The sequence below is a fragment of the Erythrolamprus reginae genome, chromosome 2 (genome assembly GCF_031021105.1).
Source record: "Erythrolamprus reginae isolate rEryReg1 chromosome 2, rEryReg1.hap1, whole genome shotgun sequence".
In the NCBI taxonomy this organism is placed as follows: Eukaryota; Metazoa; Chordata; class Lepidosauria; order Squamata; family Dipsadidae; genus Erythrolamprus; species Erythrolamprus reginae.
Window position 1 is genome coordinate 93,454,980 of NC_091951.1, and position 18,921 is coordinate 93,473,900.

The 18,921-nt window shown below is 40.0% G+C and overlaps 1 protein-coding gene across 3 annotated transcripts in view; it reads right to left on the bottom strand.

Annotated features, from left to right (window-relative positions):
* MAPKAPK3 (MAPK activated protein kinase 3) overlaps positions 1–18,921 on the bottom strand; it is an 87,515-nt gene that overhangs the window by 32,752 nt on the left and 35,842 nt on the right. Inside the window, exon 3 of one of the 3 annotated variants that reach the window (XM_070738717.1) lies at positions 13,273–13,382. The exons of the other annotated variants lie outside the window; for them this stretch is intronic. Coding sequence (XP_070594818.1) covers positions 13,273–13,347 — 75 coding nt within the window. The 5' untranslated portion in view covers positions 13,348–13,382. The remainder of the gene's footprint in view (positions 1–13,272; positions 13,383–18,921) is intronic. 3 annotated transcript variants of the gene reach the window in all.

An 18,921-nucleotide genomic window follows, 5' to 3' on the forward strand; every position in this document is an offset into this window, starting at 1 on the left:
AGAAAATGATAGATGTATCTGTAAAACATTCCAGGATTTTAACGCATCTATGTAATAAAAGTAAATGATAGTTCTGCTTCCTCTGTATGTCCAGAGATGTAACACCAACTTTAACCCTCTACCCTGTAACAGATGTACTATAAATAGTAGTAATTGTTTTTCATTTTCTCCCTTTTCCTCTTCCTCTCTCTTTTACAATATTAACATGCATTTTCCTATGCATGCTTATTTGGAAGAAATTTCTAAAGTGGCCAATCAGTTCATTCTACAGTAACTACATATGTATGTTTGTAGCCTTATTCCCATTAGAGGTATCAGAGTTTTTTGATATTTAAAGAGGGGAAGAACAGAGTTTAAAAAAATGATCTTTGGTGATCCTATTCTTAATAAATACGAAACAGTTGATATTCCCTTTATCTTTCAAAAGAGCAGACTTTTTCTGAGAAAGATGAACATAAACATGTTCTGGTACAATTCAAAGATATAAGTTGCTTAATTTTTTTTCTTGTTACATTTTGTTCTAATGCTATGTTATTGCGTGGACAAATGTCTAGTATTTCTGCTTTTATTGGCCAAAGAAAAAAAGTGCATCTTATAACCTTTCCTGCAGGAAAGCACAGACAGACATGATTCTATATAGATTTTTTAAACTGCTTAGCGAAGCACTTTTACAAGTATCAATCAATTCAGTAGCATTTCCATGGAGCTGGAGGATCATGTAAGTGTTGTAGAATTTTTGCCATTTTGCATTTTCAAAACCACTGTAAACATAATTGTAATCTACAAGATCTCAATTCTTACACTTGGCATGTATTATAAGTATCCTTTTATAATTAAATGTACCGGTACCTACTATATTCAGGCAACTCTCTTATAGGCATAAATATATTTCTATTACTGTTAGGCAGAGAGGTGCGGGGCTTGGTGTCTTAAAAGATGCTGGAGAACAGTGGTGGGTTGCTACTGCTTCACCCCGGTTCGGTCAAATCAGTAAAGGCAGCAGCGGGAAGCTCCGCCCACCCACCTGGACGTCATCACGAACGACCCGAGCACGAGCAGAAGCGCCGCAAGTGAAGCAAGTCTGCATGTTCACAGTTCAAAACTAGTAGCAAAGGTAAGTGAAACCCACTACTGCTGGAGAAGGTCTATATTTCTACAACTGTGCAACGGGGTCAGCTCTCATCATGGGCCTCTTGCCAACATAGCAGTTCAGACCCATGTAAATGCACGTAGATAAATAGGTACCACTTTAGTGGGAAGGTAATATTAAGAAAGTTACGATATTTATGTAGTCATTTACCAAGCACATCTAAATTATATTAAAGTAACCAAAATATCTTTATAATCCCCAAGGCATGTCACAATTTTGAGCACCCCTAATATTTGGAAATTGAAAGTTGAAAAATTTGACACACCCTAAATGAGCATTATGTCATGGTAGCCACATGACCATGGAAATGTCTTCAGATAGCACTGCATCAATGGCTTAAAGAAGTGGAGATGAACCTATCCCTAAAATTGGCTATGACTAGCAGAGTAAAAATCCTAGCAGAGTAAAATTCTTTATTGTTAGGCAGAATATTAATATTAAGGGTCCACAGAACTCAATCTAGAATTTCATAATGATGCTTCTGATTATCCGGGATATGTGAGATTGAGTGGCAGTGCTAACATTTTCAAAGTTAGTTTAAATAAATTCATCTTGAACTCAAATGAAAATATGTACTGTGTTGAAGGAGTAGGTGGAATACGAGAGGCAGCAGCTTACAGCATTTTTACTCTGAAATATATTTCAAAATATTATTAGCACTGAGAACTGCAACATCCAGGGAACTGCAATATCCTAAGGCTAATAATTTTCCACTCCACATGGTACTTTGGAATGTGCAAATAAAGGCCTTTTTTATTGGGAATTAGCAGAGGACAAGCTTTTTAAGCATAAATTTAATTTTTTTTAATAATCTGAGGCATTATATTAAATCTTCTCTTCATTAATTATTGAAAAAATAACTTATTCAAGCAAGTTCTTTTCTTCTATACTCTAGAAAGCTGCAGTACTTGGACAATTTGCAGTGAAGCTTAAGAAAGCTAATGTGGAGGTGAAGGGAGGGAGGAAGTGTTCTTAGTCCTTCTCCTCCACTGATTTCTTTTAATAATTCTCTCCATCTCTGGCTTAGAAGCATCAATTAAATGTTCAGAAAAGAAAGATATTTTGAATTAAACTTTAATGACCTAGTAGGAATCAGAAGCAGCATCACTAAAAAAAGAAACTATTCTCTTGCTTTTCCCACATTGCTTTCTGAAAGGCCTGGATTTTTATGGTAATGGAAAATCACCAGAGTACCTTGTTCAGATGGATGTAAGTTGAATAAATAAATAAAATTGGACGCATATATTTAGATTCAGTTCAACGCTGACAGTCTTCACTGACAATTATGTAGATTTGGGAGTTGTTTGTTTAATGAGTCAGGACAGTGACAGCTATCGTATTTTTCGGACTATAAGACGCACCAGTGTATAAGTCCTCGGAGAGGGGCGGCATATAAATCCGATTAATAAATAAATAAGATGAACCAATATTTCAAAGAGGTAAGTAAGGAAAAAAAGATTTTGTCCTCTCGGGCCCCCAGGAGCACTCTACAAGCCTCCCAAACCCTCTGTGTGCCATTTTTTTGCAAAAACGGGGGTGTTTTTGCCTTCCCCCAGCCCCCAGAAGCACTCTGCAGGCCTCCAATCCCTCTTCACACCCTGTTTTTTTTTTTGCAAAACCAGACCCGTTTTTCATCCATTTTTGCAACTTTGTATTTGAAATGGAAAAAAAATGAAACTTTAATTTTGGGTTATGCCAATTAGATAAATAGAGGGTTAATTTAAAATATGTAAAAATAAAAATACAAGGTTTGATCTTATTATTTTATTATCGTATTCTACTGCACATGAGGGAGTTGGAAATCAATGTTTTTTTCTTTCTTCCCCCCCTTTTCCCTACACTTTTCCTTCCCCTTCTCCCTCCCATTATTTCCTTTTGTATTTTTGCATTTTTATATTACAAACTAATAAATTAAATAAATAATTTTTGCTTTAAAAATGCAAGGAAATAAGCACTGCCATACTGGTCCAGCTGATTATTCTCACAGTGGCCAACCTACTGTACAAGGAAGCCAGTAATCTCTTAGCAGATGGCTTTGGAGGTAATCACTGCCCTCAAAACTGCTGATCCCCCATGAAGCCATCCAAACTGACAGACAGCAGCCTAGGTTGTGTCTATTTTCAATATTGTTTCTTATTATCTTGAATGTACTTTTGGCCTTTTAACACTGTATTGACACCTTCACTGAACTATTTACCATTAACCCAGCATCCTCTGTTAGCTGTGTTTTTTGTGTTTTGGGAGAAGGAAAGATGGGCGCAGTTCTTATATATATAGAAAGGTTTCTATGTCATGATGCAGGGAAAAGCAAAGCTATGGTCTTTCTAAGCTATGATCTTTCTAAGTCACAAGGTGATTGAATGGTGCTTATTTCTCTTTTTACATTAAAATATATAGTATATGCTCATAGGAATGGAAGACTCAACTCCTGTAATTTTCAAGTCAATAATATTTTTTATGAAAAGGTCAGATGATCACCCAATATTGTATAAATGAAGAGAAAAACAAACAGGTGTCTATCCTTATAGAATCATTTCCTGGGTCACGAGTCATTTATTTGGTACCATGGAATAATTTTTAAAAGTCAAAGCTATTCAACTCATATTTTAATCCAGTATTTTCTAATAAAAAAGTCTGTATAATAGGAAACTGCAAAGAGTGAAAGGGCACAATTGAAACTTGAGATTGACATGTCATATCCAAGAAATGCATGTTTACTTTGAACCAATTTAGCTCTATTGAAGACCAGATGGATTGCATTCTAGCCTATGGAAGGAACTGCAAATGAAAATGATGATATGTCAAGTCTTTGTCTTCAAAAAATAAAAGAGGGCATGGGGAGGAAAAGCTGTGAACACACAGACAGTGTCACATAGATGTCTGAGAAGATTCATAAATAGATCATAAAGGGACTGATTCATAAACATATTTCAAAAGTGCGGCGTTTATTATTTTTATATATTACCATAATCAAAAGATTGACTCACAGTCTTTTTACACAATCGGTATGGATTTATAAAAAACAAGTCAAGCCACTAATCTCATTTTTTGACTGGGTGGGTGATTTACTGGATTGCCAGAATAATGGAGACATAATGCATCTTGATTTCAACATGATTTGATAAAATAGCTTCTAACAATCTGATTAGCACTACACTCAACAGCTAACTATAAAATATAGTACTTAGCTGGATACATAGTTGTAAAATCATACCCTAAGAAACGGCTATACCACGGTTTTTCAAAAAATATTAATTAAAAAATACTCCACGGTTTTTTTTTCTATACCACGGTTTTTCCCACCTGATGACATCATACGTCATCACCAAGAGTCACTTCTCTCTCTCTTTCTCTCCTGTCATTCTCTGCTTCAATCATTTTCTCATTTCTCTTTTTTTCTCCCTTTTTCTATCATTTCTCTCTCTCTACCTTCCACTCTCCCCCTCTTGCTCTCTCTCTCTTTCTTCCTCTCTCTCTCCCTCTCTGTGAGAACGCCTGCCCCACCTCTCCTGCAGCCCCCTCGCTGATAGCTTGGACGAAAGCGCTCTCAGCTAAGGGACTGTGAGAGGGGCGAGGCAGGCATTCTCAAAGCGCTCAGAGCGGCTACCGGCCAAATGAGGAGGATGAGAAGCCGTAGCCGCCAGCGCTGCTGCAGGAAGACCCGTGTCCCAAGAAAGCCGGTGAGAGGGGTGGATCGGGCGGGTGGGCAGTAGGGGCGAGGGGGCCGGAGGCGCTGGGGGGGGCGGGGGCAGCCGACATTCAAAACAATCTTTGCTGGCCTCCGCACTTTCGTCGCTCCCCGCCCCCAACTTCAAGCCCGGCTCCTTGCGCTGCCTTGAAAAAGAGTGCGTGGGGGTAGTTTTGGGCTGTCCATAGCAAAAAATGTTGTTTTTACTTCCGCACCGCTATTTCGCGGAAATTCGACTTTCGCGGGCGGTCCTGGAACGCAACCCCCGCGAAAATCGAGGGAACACTGTACTCAGAATTCTCCAAACAGCATAATAGTTACATACTAGCTACAAGGTTGGGAAGAATTCGCTTAGAGAAGGAAGGGTCTTGCTCGGCAGAGGAGCTCTGTCTGCTGGGACCTCCGAGCAGCACGAGTCCTGGCCATCCATTGTCGCCTGGTGGAGAATGGTGGGCCACTGGGCTGGGCCTCTGGCGCTGTGCTCCCGAAGGCCACACTCACTCAGGGCGCCATCACCACGCTGAGAGATGCCTGTGGCGTGGGAAAGCACAGAGCAGGAAACACAGAGCTCGGTTGCTGCTGGCTGAGGTTCTGCCACTCTAGGCACCGTGGCGAGATTCAGTTGCTGTGCATGTGCAGCAACTGAAATCTTGTACGAATTTGGCGGAATCAGGAGGCAAATCTTGCGCCAATTGCATGTGCCCAGCTGCTGGTCAGCTGGAGTTGCACATGTAGCTCCATTTCCACTACCTAGACGGCGCCCCCCCCTGTCCGGGCAGCTGCCCATTAGTATTTTCTTTATTCTTGTAGTAAATATCGCAATAAATATTTTAAAGTCTGAATTCAGGAGAGATTTGGATCTGTAATTCTGAATTTTTTCATGGTCTGTCTCTGCTTTGGGTATTAAAGATATCAACGTGTTCGACCAGGATGGTGGTATTTTTGCTTCTGGAACCACTTTATTAAAGATTCCTAATATATTTTCTTCAATGATTTTTATTTCTCGTTTGTATAATTCGGCTGGTAAACCGTCAGGGCTAGATGCTTTATTATTTTTTTGTTGTTTAATTGTTGATTGTAGCTCTGTAATTGTTATTGGTCTGTTTAATAATTGTTCTTGTTCCTCTGTTAACGGATTGATATTTACTGAATTCAGGAACTTTTTAATTTTTTCATCCTCAACTTCTTTATATGCATAGTGTTTTTTAAAGAACTGCAATATAATTTCCCCCCCCTCTTCTCTACCATATTGTATCTTGCCTTCTTTATCAATTAACTTGTCTATGGTTTTTGCCTCTTTTTGTTTTCTTAGTCTGTAAGCCAGCCAGCTACTTGCTTTATTTGCCTGTTCAAAGTGGTTCTGCTTGACCATTCTGATTTTGTCTGCAATTTTGTTCTTGTATAATTAAATTTATTCTATGTTTTGTCAAATCCTTTTTTTTCTTTAATATTTTTATTTTGTGGGTAACTCTGTAGGTCTGTTTCAGTTTTTTAAAAATTCTTGTTCAAGATGGTCAAGTTGTGTTCTCTTTTCCTTCTTTTTTTTGTTATGTAGCAAATTGTTAAACCACTGATATAGGCTTTGGTTGTATCCCACAGAATTTGCGGTGTTGTTTCTTCAGTTTTATTTATTTTTAAAAAGATTTCTAACACTTGCTCCAGCATTTGTGTATATTGTTCTTCTTTTAAGATCATACGATTCATAGCCCATTTTCTTTTTTTTTTCCTTTTTTTTTTTCAATTTTTTTTATTATTTTTTTCATAAAAACAAACAAATACATACAAACAATAAACATAAAGTGGGGGTATATTTCCCCCGCTTCTTTTGAAAGTATACATTCAAATATAGAAAAAGAATACATAGTTAAATATATGTTAACTATTATAGTAAAAAAAAGTTAATAAATTTAAGTTAAAGTTTTACAAATCTTGATATGAGTATTAAGTAGGGTTAGTATAACATAATTACCAAAAAATACCTTTAATATAATCTTAATTACTATAGTAAAATAATGTCAAACCTTCAATTCAAGCAATAAAGCTAAATTCAACTATTATACATCTTGGTATATTGCTTATACTTATACATACATACACTACTATATCATAATCGTCAAAAAGTCCTTTTAAACTAATATTAGTATTATTATCACCTAGGTAAAAACTAATACAAAAAAAAAAAAACAACTAAAGATATATCTTATTTTTTCTTATCTATCCATTTATAGACATTGTTCCATGTTTCATAAAATTTAGTATCCTCTTGATCGTTTAATCTTCTTGTCATCATATCCATTTCAGCGCAATCTTGTATAATTAAATTTATTCTATGTTTTGTCAAATCCTTTTTTTTCTTTAATATTTTTATTTTGTGGGTAACTCTGTAGGTCTGTTTCAGTTTTTTAAAAATTCTTGTTCAAGATGGTCAAGTTGTGTTCTCTTTTCCTTCTTTTTTTTGTTATGTAGCAAATTGTTAAACCACTGATATAGGCTTTGGTTGTATCCCACAGAATTTGCGGTGTTGTTTCTTCAGTTTTATTTATTTTTAAAAAGATTTCTAACACTTGCTCCAGCATTTGTGTATATTGTTCTTCTTTTAAGATCATACGATTCATAGCCCATTTTCTTATCTTCTTTTAAATAGTAGAAAATAACTATACTTCCAGAAATCAATTTTAACAGCATCTGTACAACTATAGTCTGAAATGTAATAGTGCCCTGCTTAGAGTAGATCTATTTAAATAATTGGGAGCAGTTAGTGTGATTACATCTAAGAAAACTTTCTGGGATTAATATACTGTACTGCCATACTGCCATAATGTACATTTCTCCAATTCTTTGCTATTTCTGTGGTTCAGGCACACATGCATAGAAATACACAGCAAATATGTATATCATCTATGCTGTTTGGCAAATTTCTGGGAAGCCGAGGCAGATTTCTCCCCCCCTTGTTCCCCCCCCCCCAAACTAAGGTGTGTCTTATACTCCGGTGCGTCTTATACTCCAAAAATATGGTACATCATTGTGATATATATTCACACCATCATCAACTATATATATCTAAACCAGCAACTGGCTCAATAAACCTAACTCGGTGAGCACTCATAGCACGTCCTCTAATGCAGTGTTTCCCAACCTTGGCAACTTGAAGATATTTGGACTTCAACTCCCAGAATTCCCCAGCAAGCGAATGCTGGGGAAACACTGCTCTAATGTACACTTTCTCGTCTGTTTGATAATAGAGTCATAGGTGAAGACTCTACAGTACCTATTTGGAACACATAATGTTCTTCTTTTAAGTTCCAAATGAGCTCGTAAAGCTGAAAACTAGCATAACCAACAAATGCATGATGACAAAAACTATCAGTATATCATATAAACATAAAAGTATATGATATAAGGTGGACAACAAGAGAAGCATCTACTGCATATATTGTAGTATTCTCTTTAATAAAGTTGCATGAAACTATGCTTCCTACAAGAGACTCTGATTTGCAATGACTAAGCAGTGAAATCTCCTGGATTGAGTAATACAACTTTAGAAATAGAGGAAGAGCCGATTGATTTATTCTCTAAGTGCTGCAGTTCCCAACAGAGGATCCTATTTAACATTACTGCTTATTTTGAACATGATAATTTTTCTGACCTTGAATATAAGATAATCTGCTGGGGGACTCAAGTATCAGATATATGATATTTCAATCATTCTATTATTGGGACACTTTTCAAATGGGAGAAGAGTAGAATATCAGAACATAAGCTGTGGGGATAAAACCTCATCTGTCTTCTATTTTCCTCTTGCAGATTTGGAAGAGATATGGAAAAATACTAGGAAGGGAGAAATCAAGATGATTGGGAGAAAAGAAGATTGATGACCCAAAGTCCACTATTGCTGGATATTTTAAGCATGTTTTTTCCCTTCTAAAATATCTCCTGACGCTGATTAATTCATTCCCACATAGATGAGTAACCAGTTAAACATTCAAAATGAATTTATGATTAACTGCCCAATGCTAAACATGTTTATTTGCATGACTTTGGGAGCGCTTGTTATGCTCAAGAATGAAGCCTAAACATTTTTGTTGATCACCACTGAAGCAGTAGTGGGCATGTGGGCATGCATGTGCATATGGGCCATCTAAAAAGAAGATAAATTATTCTTGGTGACTGTGCAAAGTTTCAAGTGGAAGGATAATGTCAGTCATGAAATCAGCTACTGCAATGAAGCAAAAGGTAGTATACACAATGCAACTCCTTACTCAAACCAGGATTATTTTTTAAGGATAATTTTAAGTAGACGTGGATAAGCTGTTCCCAGGTTTCCAATTCATATTTAATGAAGGTTTAGTTGAATCCCAGAATGTTTTTTGCTCATATTAGCAGAAAAGAAACTGGTGCATTACACTATTTAGTGGAATTTTTTTTACAATAGCATCTTTAAGTAGTACTGACTTAAATTTGTAGGAAAAGAGAGGTTGAAATTAATTTATAATGTTTTCTAGTAGGCATAAAAGTATCAAAATCTTAAAACAGCATTCTAAAACTGTTCTATACAACATATTAACAAGAAAATCTTCCTATCTTCTGTATTTCATGGACAGTTCAGTTCACCAATATCAGTGACGGCATACCTATGGCATGGGTGCCACATCTGCTGGCACGCAAGCTGTTGCCCTAGCCTGGCTCCAATGTGCATATGTGTGCCAGCCAGCTGATTTTTGGCTCACACAGAGGCTCTGGGAGGCTTCCAGAGAGCCTCGGGGCGGGGATGGGGGGAGGATGTTTTTATCCTCCCCCAACTCCAGGAAAGCCTTTAGAGCCTGGGAAGGGTAAAACAAGAGCCTACTGGGGCCACCAGAAGTTGCGGAAAAGTCTTTTTCTGGCTTCCAGAGGGTAGCTGTTTTTGCCGTCCCCAGGCATTGAATAATGGGAATGCATGATAGTGTGCGCTCACACTCTTTCAGCACTCGAGGGAAAAAAGGTTCGCCATCACTGACCTATATGTTTGAATAAGGTTATTAATCTCTGCAACAAAAACTTTAATAAAACAATTTGTTATAAACGAAAACAGCAAAACCTGTAGAATGCCTCCAGTGATGCTGACATGTTTAACAAAAGTTACCTAATGTGATCTCAACTTTGTTTGATGAAGTTTGTATTCTGACATATGTGATAGATTCTAGCAAAAACTTTGCTACAGGTGCTTCTAAACAGTAAATATAAAACAGCAAGGATTACAAAAGCCTATATCAAATTCTTCTACCATCCAGAAACATTAGCTAGAAAAGAAAGAAGGCCGTCTTGATATAAAACGATATAACACTGCAACAATGCACGATCTCCATGTCTCTCGTACCCTATGGTCATATGAATATCAAGTGTACAGGGACAAAAACAAACAATCTGCTTTCAACTAAAGCTGATGGGAAGATATTAAACTATACTGGTGATGGCAACCCTTTTCCCCCTCGGGTGCTGAAAGTGTGTGCGAATGCACCGGTGCGTGTATGTGAGTGACCACATACATAATGCAATGCCACTCCCACACATCCCGCCATTTGCACATGTGCACACAACCAGTGATGGGCAGCAGTTGGTGCGGTTAGGTGCTCTGTCCCAGTAGGAAATTCCGGGACACGCATGCATGTCCCTGTGCGAGATTTGACTTCTGCGCATGTTCAGCAAGCGGAATCTTGCATGAAGACACTTGCACAAGTGCAATTTCAGTAATTTTTGCCAATGTTTTGCTTCTGCACATGCGCGGAAGCAAAAATATCACCGAAAGTAACCGAAATCTCGCTCACGCACATGTCCTCATGTGAGATTTCACTTGCTGTGCATGTGCAGAAGCCAAATCTCATGCCGATGGATGTGCACGTGTCTGCCAGATGCGCACACGCCTGCGATGAACCCAATAGCATTAAAGATGAGCAGCCCTTCATTGTGCACAACCCATCATACATACATGTGCGACCCCACCCCTTTTTGGCCTCCCATCACGAAACAGCAGTGGGAGAGGGGAAAAGCTTCCCATCCCCAAACAGAGCTGGCAGGAGGGATAAAGCCTCTTTCCCCAAAGGGAACTGGGAAGGGGAAATGCCTCCCATACCCAAAAAGAGCTGGGAGGGGGAAACAGTCTCTTTCCCCAAATGCAGCTGGGAGGGGAGGGAAGCCTTGCCTGTCTAAACAGCACTGGGGTGGAATTTCCGGAGATCTGGGAAGGCATGGACCACAGAAAGTGAGGAGAAAGTTGTGAGCTTGTCTGACCCGAAAATCAGCTGGCCGGTGGGAGGCACTCCCATATACCCAGTAGAGCTGAGCTGGTCACACTCACGTGCCTGTAGAGATGGCTCCGTGTGCCACTTGTGGCACGCGTACCATAGGTCCGCCATCACAGCACTTAGCAGTTTAAAAGGCCTAATTAGCGACAAAAATGTTTTTTAAAAATGACCCTGTTTGGCCTCCTTAAGTTACCAAGTGGATTTTCAAAGATTGTATTAATTATTAAATCTAAATACATCAATTTACTAATTCAAATATAGAATAGAATAGAATTTTATTGGCTGAGTGTGATTGGACACACAAGGAATTTGTCTTGGTGCAGATGCTCTCAGCGTACATAAAAGAAAAAGATACATTTGTCAAGAATCATGTGGTACAACACTTAATGATTGTCATAGGGGTCAAATAAGCAATGAAGAAGCAATCAATATTTATAAAAATCTTAGGATACAAGCAACAAGTTATAATCATACAGTCCTAAATGAGAGAAAAAGGATGATGGGAATGATGAGAAAAACTGATAGTGTTGAGGGAAATATTTGTTTAGTAGAGTGATGGTGTTTGGGAAAAAACTGTTCTTGTTTCTAGTTGTCTTGGTGTGCAGTGCTCTGTAGCAACATTTTGAGGGTAGGAGTGGAAACAGTTTTTGTCCAGGATGGGAGGGGTCAGTAAATATTGATGTAATGTGAAGACAAAATTACATTACAATCTAGTATCCTACTTCTATGAACTGTGAGCCCAGGGGAAGGGGAAGTCAACTCACAACGTAATAAAGGCAAAGAGGGCAATATAAGATTTAGCAAAGAATTCCCTCATGCACTTTTAGCATGACAGTTTAAATTATTATTGAAATATAAAATAAATAAATCTATTATTATTGAGTTTTGAAATAGGGTAAGTAAAACAAATCACCTTGCCAAGGAAAACAGCCAGAGGACTTTGACTGAACAACGTATCTTCCCTATTTCTGTCAAAAATCTTAGTGTTCTCAAAGGAGATCATACAGTTAGTACATGTAAACCTTCTATTTCTGTCTTTATTGACAAAGTTCTTGTATTTAATAATATATATTAAAAATTTCTTCTGTTTGTATTGGATTGGATTGTAAGCTGCCTAGTTAGCAAGCCTAGCAAGATGAGCAACATATAATTAAATCAATAAAAAATCCCAAAAGAAAATACCATTTCCTCACCATTTTTCACACACCAGGTATTTCAATACATGAGGGACAATATGTCTCTCGTACCACAAAGAAAATGTAAGGATTATTCTGAGAGTTTTGGCTCACAGAACAGAAGAAATGCAAACCTATTAGTATAGATAAGATTCAGCATAATTCTTCCAGAATTCCATTTGGACCGAAAGTGTTTACTAGCCTGCTTAGACAAGAAATGGACAAACAACTGTACTATCGCTACTTTATAAAATACAGTAATACTTCGTCTTACGAACTTAATTGGTTCCCGGGGGAGGTTCGTAAGGCGAAAAGTTCATAGGACGAAACATTGTTTCCCATAGGAAAAAATGTAAAATGAATTAATCCGTGCAACGAAAAAAACCCGCAAAAAACCGCCGCCGCCCGGTTGTCACCTTTTGAAACAGCCGGGCACTTCTCAGCATTCTCCCAATGCCGAACCCGGAAGTTCGGCTAAAGTTCGGGTGGCCGCTGAGAAGCCCCGCTACCCAGCTGTCACCTTTTGAAACAGCCAGGGGGGCTTCTCGGCGGCCTCCTGAACGCCGAACCCGGAAGTTCGGGTTTGGCGTTCGGGTTCAGGAGGACGCTGAGAAGCCCCCTGGCTGTTTCAAAAAGCAACAGCCGGGCGGCGGCGCTTCTCGGCGGCGGCAGGTTCGTAAGAAGGAAAAAGTTCGTAAGAAGAGGCAAAAAAATTCTGAACCCCGGGTTCGTATCTCGGGTTGTTCATATGGCGAGGGGTTCATATCATGAGGTACCACTGTACACAGTTAAATGCAGCTTGCTATGAAAAGATATGAAATTACCCATCAACTGGATTGTTTTAAACAAATGTAGACACACTTATGGATATAAAATTGTAATGCATATTAGTTATTATGATTATATGCTCCCCTGGGGAAAACTCTGAATGCCAGTTACTGGAGACAGCAGTAGAGATCTACTGCCTTCATGGCTTACTTGTGATCTTTCCAGTGGCAATTGGCTGGCCATTCTGGTAAGAGGATGCTGGACTAAACAGGCAATTGGTTTCATCCAAAGGTCTTATGAGAAGAAGCTATGTCAGAAACCTGAAAGGGGTGACAACACAAATTGAAGAAAAATACAAATTCATTATGAGAATCTGTAAGAGATTTCAAAGAGCAGGCAAGCTATCAAAGAGCAAAGTTCAATTTTTTAATATAAGTTATAAACAGTTGGGTAACGAGGAGTGAAAAAGCTCGGAGAGGCATTATAGCAACAAGTCTAGCACTTTGTCATTTTTCCTCTTTTAGTTTACAGTTTACAAATTTACATACAGTACCCTAGAAAGAAGAGTTGCTTTGAAATGAGATGGGTGGCAAATAAATTTAATAATGAATTAATTAATTTAAAAATACTGGCCTTTTAAAATAGTAAATGGACTAGAAATGCCAGCTTCCACACATGACCAAACCCCATCCCTCCTTAAGTATTCAGATGTAAAAATATACACTGCTCAAAAAAATAAAAGGAAACACTTAAACAATAGAATATATCTCCAAGTAAATAAAACTTCTGTGAAATCAAACTGTCCACTTAGGAAGCAAAACTGATTGACAATCAATTTCACATGCTGTTGTGCACATTCAACTTTGTACAGAACAAAGTATTCAATGAGAATATTTCATTCATTCAGATCTAGGATGTGTTATTTGAGTGTTCCCTTTATTTTTTTAAAGCAATATACTGTATATTGCAGTGTAATTCATATTATGCAATTTCTACACCATCTGTTTTTGGGAAACCTGGATCAAAATATATTAACCACCTGGTCTAGGTTCACGATCAGGACTTATTTTAACATCTTTCTCACATTTTATCTTTCTATGAAGCCATATTTTAAAAAAGGAATACTTTTCCAAAATATTCTTTATTTCATTTTCAAATTTGCCAGAAATGAATTACCTTAAAAGGGTAAAAAATGAACTGGGCAAGCGACTGTGGGGAGGGGGACACACATTTTTTTGCGCAGATCAAAAACACAGATATTGATTGCTCAGCAATCTCAACATTATTACTTTGCATATTCTAGAAAGGTGGTCTTCAACTTATGACCACAACTGAGCCCAAACTTTCTGTTGCTAAATGAGACAGATATTAAGTGAATCTGGCTTTCCCATTGAATCTGCTTGTGGGAAGTCTGCAAAAATTCCCCTGACCCCAGGACATTGCAAAAGTCATAAATATGAATCAGTTGCCAAGCGTCTGGTTCTAGATCACATGACCATGAGAATGCTGCAACAGTCATAAGAGTGAAACACAGAAGTCACTTTCTTCAATGACATTGTTAACTTTGAACGGTCACTCACCAAACTGTTGTAAGTCAAGGACTACCTGTACTATACATATTCATATATGATCTCAATGTTCTTTAAAAATGACACTGGTGAAATATTACAACCCAATATTGAAAGCAGGCAACCTAATCTGAAGGTCTGATGTTATTATCCTGAAAGCACCTAGAATGTTCATTAAATGAGATCTGAAGCAGTGATTAAATGAACGTTGGCTTACCTGAACATTCACTCTATGTGCGCTGCAGGAGAGTCCAAGTAGAGGTTATTTTCTCATCAGATTAGCCAGGGACTGAGTTTGGCCACACCTCTTTCTCCGGCCAAGCTCGTTTTTCAACGAAGACCCAGATCTGGAGATGTAGATCATCCAATATAGCAACTACTCTTGGTGCCAGAAATATCAGAATAAGGGTGGAATTGGACTCTCCTGCAGCGCACATAGAATGAATGTTCAGGTAAACCAATGTTCATTCTGCTGTGCTCTCCTAGGGAGAGTCCAAGTGTGGGATATAACCAAACTAAGTCGATGTCAGATGGGAAACAGATTGGCCCAGGGTCCCCTCAGCTGGTAGAACCCGTTGCAACACTCGGCTCCTAAATGCCACATTTACCAACGCAAACATATCCAGTTTGTAATTCCTCACAAACGACATGCCTGCTCTGTAAATCTTGAGGATAGATGTCTATGTTGCCCATGCCGCCATGGTGGCTGCACTCCTGGTTGAATACGCTGTGATGTGGCAAGGAGGTGGTCTTCCTGATGCTCATATGTCAATGCAATGCAGGCCCTCAACCAGCGACCGATGGTAGATGGTGATGTGGGCCAGGACAGCATCAATTACCATGGCAATGGTATTTAGAATAGCAACCCCAGGACTGGACTTGGAGCTCAGATGATCTGAGTCCAGCAGCAGTGGGCGTAAAGGTGGCAGCAGGGGCAGATGGTCTGACTGCCACCCCTGAGATCTAATAGCTGAATGACCAGAGGCTAGAGCCTCTTCCTCCCTGATAGAAACTAGGGGAACTGGTTTGAGGCGCAGGTAAAACATTAGGAGACCATGGCAATTGTTCTGCTGTTTGAAACTGTGAGGAAGGATCCAAAATCACTAGGTTATCAGCTGCAGGTTTGCAAACTGCTTCTCCACGCTCTTTGTCTTTTGAGGACATCTTTGTCAGAAGCAGATGATTTGGATTTGGACCTAGTAGAGGGCCCTTCTACCTCCAGTCTAGCCCTTGTGGGCTGGGAAGATCCCTCCATCCTGTGAGAAGTGGAAGAATCAGCAGAAGCTCTTCATTCAGCCACGATAACAACAGCAGCAATTTCAAAATGAGCACTGCTCTAATGCCAATTACAAAAAGGAATGCTATCCCAGGGGAATCAGAAGTAATCACTGTGCTTCACAAGAATAGGGAAAGAGCAAACAGTAGCAGCAGAATAGCAGCAACAGCAGAAAACAATGAAACTGAAAGTAGTACGTAAACCCTCAATAGAACACTAACTGCCTCATGTCTGCCAGCGGGCGATTCGGCCACTTGCGTGGGATAGGCTGGGATCTGTCAAAAAGCCTCTCTCCGGTAAGGCTTTCCTTTTACCAAGCTCCTTTGAAACACCCGTTACGCCCTTCCTGGGCTCCGTGCTGGACGGAGCAAAAAAATGCCCACAAAATGGCCACTGCCAGATATCCCATGCGAATGAGCCTTCTCCCGCACGGAGATTTAACAAGGCAGCCGATTGAGAAACTTGAAGCCAAAAGTAGCTCAGCGGTCTCTTCGCAAGCATGCGGCAATGGCGATTAGGCAATGATCCAAACGCTGCACTAGGCACAAAGGCTGTAAGCCTCCCACAATGCTGCTGGCCATTCCACAGCCAAATTTCAAATTTCCCTCTCTTTTAAGATTTTTTTTTTTAAAAAAAATTCCAATGAATTAAACAAATTACTGAAATTAATCAGGAGCAACTCGATTTGCGTCCCTTCAGGCTGACTGAGTTGAAAATACTGGAGCTCAGCCAGAGGGAGAGGCGTGGCCAAAGAATTTGCAACGTAGTTCCTGGCCAATCAGATGAGGAAATAGCCATACTTGGACTCTATAGTAGCGCATAGGAGAAAGATGTAATTATGGTAGTTTGCACACAAGTTCTCCAACAGGTGGGGGGGGCGGGGTTTGCTTCCTTTCTGGTGTACAATCTACAAGGAGATTATTATTATTATTATTTATTAGATTTGTATGCTGCCCTTCTCCGTAGACTCGGGGAAGCTCACAACAACAATAAAACAATATACAACAAATCTAATAATTTAAAAGTCAGTTACAGTACAGAGACTAGCCTCTCATGATAAAAGAAGTTCTCCTCAGATTGGTAATCAGATCAATCCTAAAAATAACTCCGTTTGCTGTAATTCCCAGGGCTGTTGTAAACTGCTTAATTTGAACTCTATGAAAATGCTGAATAGATGCAGTTGCTACGAAGTTAAAAAGAGACATCTGTAGAATGAGGATGTGAGAAGGGTAGAAATATGAAGTAGCACACTCAGATGGTTTGGAATATTTAGATAGCACTTTAGGGAAAACAAAGTAAGGACATAATTTTAAGGAGAAGTTTGGGAGAAAATAGAGATTGAAAGAGAGCGTAGAGTTTGATTTCTTATACAGTGGTCCCTTGACATTCGTGGATCCGACTTTCGCGGAAAGGCTATACCACGGGTTTTGAAAAAAATCCTTTTAAAAATTGCGGGTTTTTTGAACATTTGAACGCTTTCCCGCGGCCACCCGATGTACAATACTGTGCGTGTTAACTCTTCTCCCCCCCCCAAGCCATCCTGCTTCTTTAAATAAAAGCTCCGCTTCCACCCCAGCCTCCCAATCCCTCCCCTTTAATTCTCGGAGCGTTGGTACACTCCACTTGAAGCCGAGCCTTACTGCTGCCCGCCACAGCCTCTTCTTCCCCCACCCACCTAAGCCGTCTCCCTTAGTGGTTCTCTGGAGGCTATAAGCAGCCCATTTTCTGACTTCTGGTGAGTCAAGTAGGCCAATTATTCACCCTCCCCAGGCTCCAGAGGCTTCCCTGAAGTCTGGGGAAGGCAAAAATGTCTTCCTCTGCCCCTTGGAAGCCAAAAACAGCCTCCCAGAGCCTCCGTGCTAGCCGAAAATCAGCTGGCTATAGTGCACATGTGTGCTGGAGATGAGCTAGGGCAACAGCTCATGTGCCAGCAGATATGGCTCTGCGTGCCACCTGTGGCACGCATGCCATAAGTTCACCATCACTGGTCAATGTGTTGCCAGTTAACATTAACATCATAGCCCACAATCAATCAATCAATCAATCTTGCCATAAAACATTGCCAGTATAAAGAACAAAGACTGGCCACTCTGCTTATTGCATGAATCACCTTTACTGGATTCCTGATCAGTGCAAATACCACTGGGAACAGTAGGGAATAGGCGTTGATTGCTTACCTGAACGCCTCTTCTCGTACGGTGAGCGGGTACAGCAGTCACATGGGTTGCTCATGTCCAATCCGGTGGAACTGAGCCTAGTGTTAAAAAAGCTTGCTGGATCCGCTGAGGCGTAAGAGTCAATCTTGTAGTGCCTGATGAAGGAATTTGGCGAGGCCCAAGTGGCTGCTTTGCAGACCTCCTCCAACGGGGCTTGAGTCGCCCAAGCGGCCGAGGTGGCTGCGCTCCTGGTGGAATGCGCTGTGATGTTCTTTGGAACTGAGAGGGAGGCCGACTCGTAGGCCTTAGAGATAGTCCCTCTGATCCAACGGCCTATCACTGTTGAAGACACTTTGGCACCCATGACTCTGGGGTGATAGGCTATAAAAAGTGCTTCCGACCTCCGAAAGGGTCCTGTGCGTTGGATATAGATCCTCAGCGCTCTAATGAGGTCCAGGGTGTGCCATCTAATTGCCAAGGGATGGTCCCGTTGGAGGCAGAAGGAAGGTAAGACAATATCCTGGGTTCTGTGGAACATGGAACTGACCTTGGGTAAGAAGGTGGGGTCCAGTCGTAAGACTACCTTGTCCTGATGAAATTGGCAGAGGTCCTGCCTGATTGAAAGGGCAGCCAACTCCAAAATGCGTCGGGCAGAGGTAATTGCCACCAGGAATGCTACCTTAAAGGATAGGTACCTGAGGGACGCAGATTTTAGGGGTTCGTAGGGTGCCTGCGTGAGGGAATGGAGAACCCGTGGCAAATCCCAGGATGGATATCTGTGGACTTTAGAAGGTCTGAGGTTGGCTATACCCTTGAGGAATTCCTGAACTTCTGGAAAGGAACGGAGAGGCTGTCTGCG